The sequence below is a fragment of the Gossypium arboreum genome, chromosome 10 (assembly GCF_025698485.1).
Source record: "Gossypium arboreum isolate Shixiya-1 chromosome 10, ASM2569848v2, whole genome shotgun sequence".
NCBI lineage: Eukaryota > Viridiplantae > Streptophyta > Magnoliopsida > Malvales > Malvaceae > Gossypium > Gossypium arboreum.
Genome location: NC_069079.1, coordinates 801,193 through 805,068, shown reverse-complemented (window position 1 = coordinate 805,068; position 3,876 = coordinate 801,193). Strand labels below are relative to the sequence as shown.

The 3,876-nt window shown below is 34.3% G+C and overlaps 1 protein-coding gene across 1 annotated transcript; it reads left to right on the top strand.

Moving 5' to 3' along the window:
- Nucleotides 1–405: 405 nt before the first annotated feature.
- LOC108458418 (uncharacterized) lies at nucleotides 406–3,644 on the top strand. Its single transcript, XM_017757805.2, has 5 exons — nucleotides 406–993; nucleotides 1,721–2,170; nucleotides 2,253–2,550; nucleotides 3,028–3,153; nucleotides 3,293–3,644. Exons 1-5 carry the CDS (start codon nucleotides 589–591, stop codon nucleotides 3,304–3,306), a joined length of 1,293 nt encoding a protein of 430 aa, XP_017613294.1. The 5' UTR covers nucleotides 406–588; the 3' UTR covers nucleotides 3,307–3,644.
- Nucleotides 3,645–3,876: the final 232 nt, after the last annotated feature.

Here is a 3,876-nt window from a genome sequence, read left to right as displayed (position 1 = left end):
AGATATTTCGAAAGTCTCATTTAAAAATTTTTTAATGTTTTTGAATCAGACTAAATTGATCAGTTAGATCGATTGAATCGAAAGTTAGTTGGTATATCAATTTAAACAAAAAAATTAAACTTACTTATAATTAAATTATTTAAAATTGAATAAAAATTGAGACGAAAAATTAATTGTTGAAGCATTGAAATCAGTTTATAAAACTTTTAATTTATTATTTAACTATTTTTAACAGTCAATAGAATCAATTAAATAAAAAATCGACCAAATATATAATCTTTAAAAGGACAAAATTAACCGGGTTTAATCGGTTTACATCATGAATTAATTATTTAATTATCTTCTAAACCGGGTCCAAAAGCAATCGACAAAAACACTCCTGGCCAGTCATAAACCGGTCCCACGATCAAACAACACCAATCATGGAGTATTTTATTTTTTCCTTACAATATAAAAACGCCATACACGTATTTTGAGCAACAATTACGAGTTTGAAAATATAGCCCATTTTCAAGCAAATTTGATCATTCTTTATATGTTTTTCTCTCAAATCCCGAATCTGACTTTACAATCAAAGTGTCCAAAGCTATGGAAAATGAAACCCAATCTTTATTACCAAAAAACAGATCATCAAATCCAAGCTATTCAACTCCAGAAGGGCTCGAATTAAGGAGTTTCAGATTAGGTCTCAACTGGTTTTGTTTAGATCAATCCAATTTATGGAAAGTGAGTCTTTCTTGGTCTTTCTTCTTCGTGCTTGCTATTGGGGTTCCGATTATTTCGCACTATGTTCTTTTATGTTCAAACTGTGACGAAAAGCATCGGCGACCGTACGATGCGGTGGTGCAGTTATCACTTTCCTCTTTTGCGGCGGTTTCTTTTATTAGTTTATCTTCTTGGGCTCGGAAATATGGGATCAGGAAGTTCCTTTTCTTGGATAAATTGTGTGATGTTAGTGATAAAGTTCGAAAAGGATATGCAGAGGAGCTGCAGGTATGTGTTTTTTTTTTTTTCCCATGGATGGCTCAGTAAAGCTCATTTCAAATTCGCTGATCAGTGATCATCTTTTTGTTGTTTATCAAATTTTTAATGTATCTTTGGTGATGAACTTTGGAAGCTGTAGAGGCTTTTAGGAGATAAATCTCAGAGATAAAAAGAGGTTAATTGCACTAAATATCTTCAATTATTGCTCGGATTCTAAATTAGTCCATAAACATCAGGTTGAGTATTTTAAAATGGTGAATGTACTTGGCAGGTGCCTCTATTATTATGATCAGATCAAATTAGTCCCTCTATTATCAAATGGATTAATTTAGCCCTTGTACTATTAAAACAAATCAAAAAAGTGCAAATTTTAATAGAATTAAAATTTACTGATTGAAAAACGTCATTTAATATTAATAGAGAGAAAGTTTTGGTCATAGGCAAATCTGAGGGGGTAGGTAAGGCTTTGGCCCACCCAAAAATGAAAAATTTTTAATCCAGTCCTCTTATAAATTAATATATTTATAGTAAAATTACACTTTAAATGAAAAAATTCTGTTTATTCCTTTCAAAATGATAAAGTTATAAATTAATACATGAAAACCTTATATTTTTGATATCTCGAAAATTTATAATTAAATTTCGGCCTAGGAATTGGTTTTGGTTTTTCTTTTTTAAATCATTCAACAATATAATTCATGGTACACTCTAAAATGTGAAGCTATGATATTTGCAGAAATCAATGAAACTCCTCTGTGTATTTGTGCTTCCTTGTCTTGCTGCTGAGAGTGCATACAGAATTTGGTGGTACGCCACCGGGGCGAGCCAAATTCCGTACCTTGGCAACATGTACGTGAGCGACATCATTGTGTGTGCGTTGCAGTTGGCGTCGTGGCTTTATCGAACATCCATTTTCATCCTGGCCTGCATCTTCTACCAACTTACTTGTCATCTCCAAATACTCCGACTCGAAGACTTTGCTCAAGTTTTTCAAAAGGAAACCGAAGTGCGTTCGATATTGGCCGAACACCTCAGGATAAGAAGAAATCTTCGGATCATAAGTCACCGGTTCCGCTTATTCCTTTTGTTGTCATTGGTGTTGGTCACTGCAAGTCAGTTCTTTGCTTTGCTCATGACAACTCGAACTACTACCGCTTTAAATATCTACGAGGTCGGAGAACTAGCGGTAAGCCGGTACATTGCTATACTATCTGTTTCGAGACTTGCTTAATGTAAAATCGTAATTTCCTATACGGTGATTGATGCAGTTATGCTCTATAAGTCTAGTCACCGGACTATTCATCTGCTTGAGGAGTGCCACAAAGATCACTCACAGAGCACAGGCTATCACGGGCCTTGCCGCAAAGTGGCATGTATGTGCAACAATCAACTCTTTCGACGAAGCTGATGGTGAAACACCCATGGCTCAGGTCGTTTCTCCACAGATGTATCCGGCGGACGTCGATTGGGAATCAGATGAAGAAGATGAAGGGGATGATTTGGATAACACAAAGCTTGTCCCCATTTTTGCGCACACGGTATCTTTCCAAAAGAGACAGGCATTAGGTTAGCTTGAAAAAAGAAGTATTGTTTATTCGGTAAAAGTATCATAGAGGCCTTTGTATTAAAAGTCGGATTGCATTTTGCCACTTTTACTCAAAAAATAAACAAATTAGTCCATGTACATTAGATCAACAAGCAAACTGGTCATTCTGTTAAAAATTTAATCAATTTCTATTGTTAAAAACTGGTCCCTGTATCTCAAAATGAGGTACACGTGGCATGCCAGGTGTAATTTTTTGGTATTCTGCCATGTCATTTTTTAACCGTAGAAATAGATGAAAATTTTCTAACAGGAATGATCAGTTTACTTTTTGATCTAACATATAGGGAGTAATTGGCCCATTTTTTAAGTTAAGGGAGCAAAATGCAATTTGATTCTTAATGCAAGACGCCTCCATGATACTTTTAACCATTTAATCTTTCTAATCTGCATACATTTTGCAGTATAATCCTAATATCGGTTCCTTAAACGTGTTGCAGTGACATATCTAGAGCACAACAGAGCTGGAATTACAGTGTACGGTTTCATGGTAGACAGAACTGGAATCCACACCATATTCGGGATCGAACTAGCTTTACTGCTTTGGCTACTCAACAAGACAATAGGTATCACTTATTCACTTGCAAATTTGGTTTAAACCCGAACGAAAACATCGATATTATCAGCATTTGGCATTTCCTTTTGAACAAGATAAACACTCTTCATAACACTAACTATACTGCATCCTATCCTTTTTTTCCACAGTAAACTTGACATGAACACCATATATGATGGACAGAACTCGACCCGACAGCACGACTGCTATCGAAATTGTGAGACTATAAGGTGACTGAGACATCACCTTTTATTGAAATCAAAGAAGCATATCTACTAGTGAACACAATATTATGGCGGATGCATGTACATCAAATACAAGTTCATATCTCAAACTCAAATCTCTTTACTTGGTTCTCAAGCAACCCCTAGTTGCTTCTCTTGGAGTACTTGTTTGTTTGTTTGTTTTTGCAGTTTGTACTGCACTTATTTATAGGTTTTGTATATGCTACAATGATTTTTGAGTGGATATATTAATGGAAATAATTAATATTTAAAGTTATTAATCTATTCTTTTCTTTTCAGGCTTTTCAAAACCAATTAAGTTATCGATTTGTTGGCTCGATCGGTCCAGACAAAATTTGATTAAATGAATCATTAAAAATCGGGTTTCTTTAAAACTTATCAAAACATTGTATGTTACTTCCAAAATGCTTTCATTAAACAATTGACAATTTTTGATAATATTTTAAGGTTTGAAAAAGTAAGTAAAAAAAAAAAAAAAAGAGTGATAA

Coding starts and splice junctions, on each gene's coding strand:
- LOC108458418 (XM_017757805.2), top strand. CDS start 589: ATGGAAAATGAAACCCAATCTTTATTACCAAAAAACAGATCATCAAAT. Junction 2,171..2,252: donor ACGAGGTCGGAGAACTAGCG/GTAAGCCGGTAC, acceptor TGATTGATGCAG/TTATGCTCTATAAGTCTAGT. Junction 2,551..3,027: donor CCAAAAGAGACAGGCATTAG/GTTAGCTTGAAA, acceptor AACGTGTTGCAG/TGACATATCTAGAGCACAAC.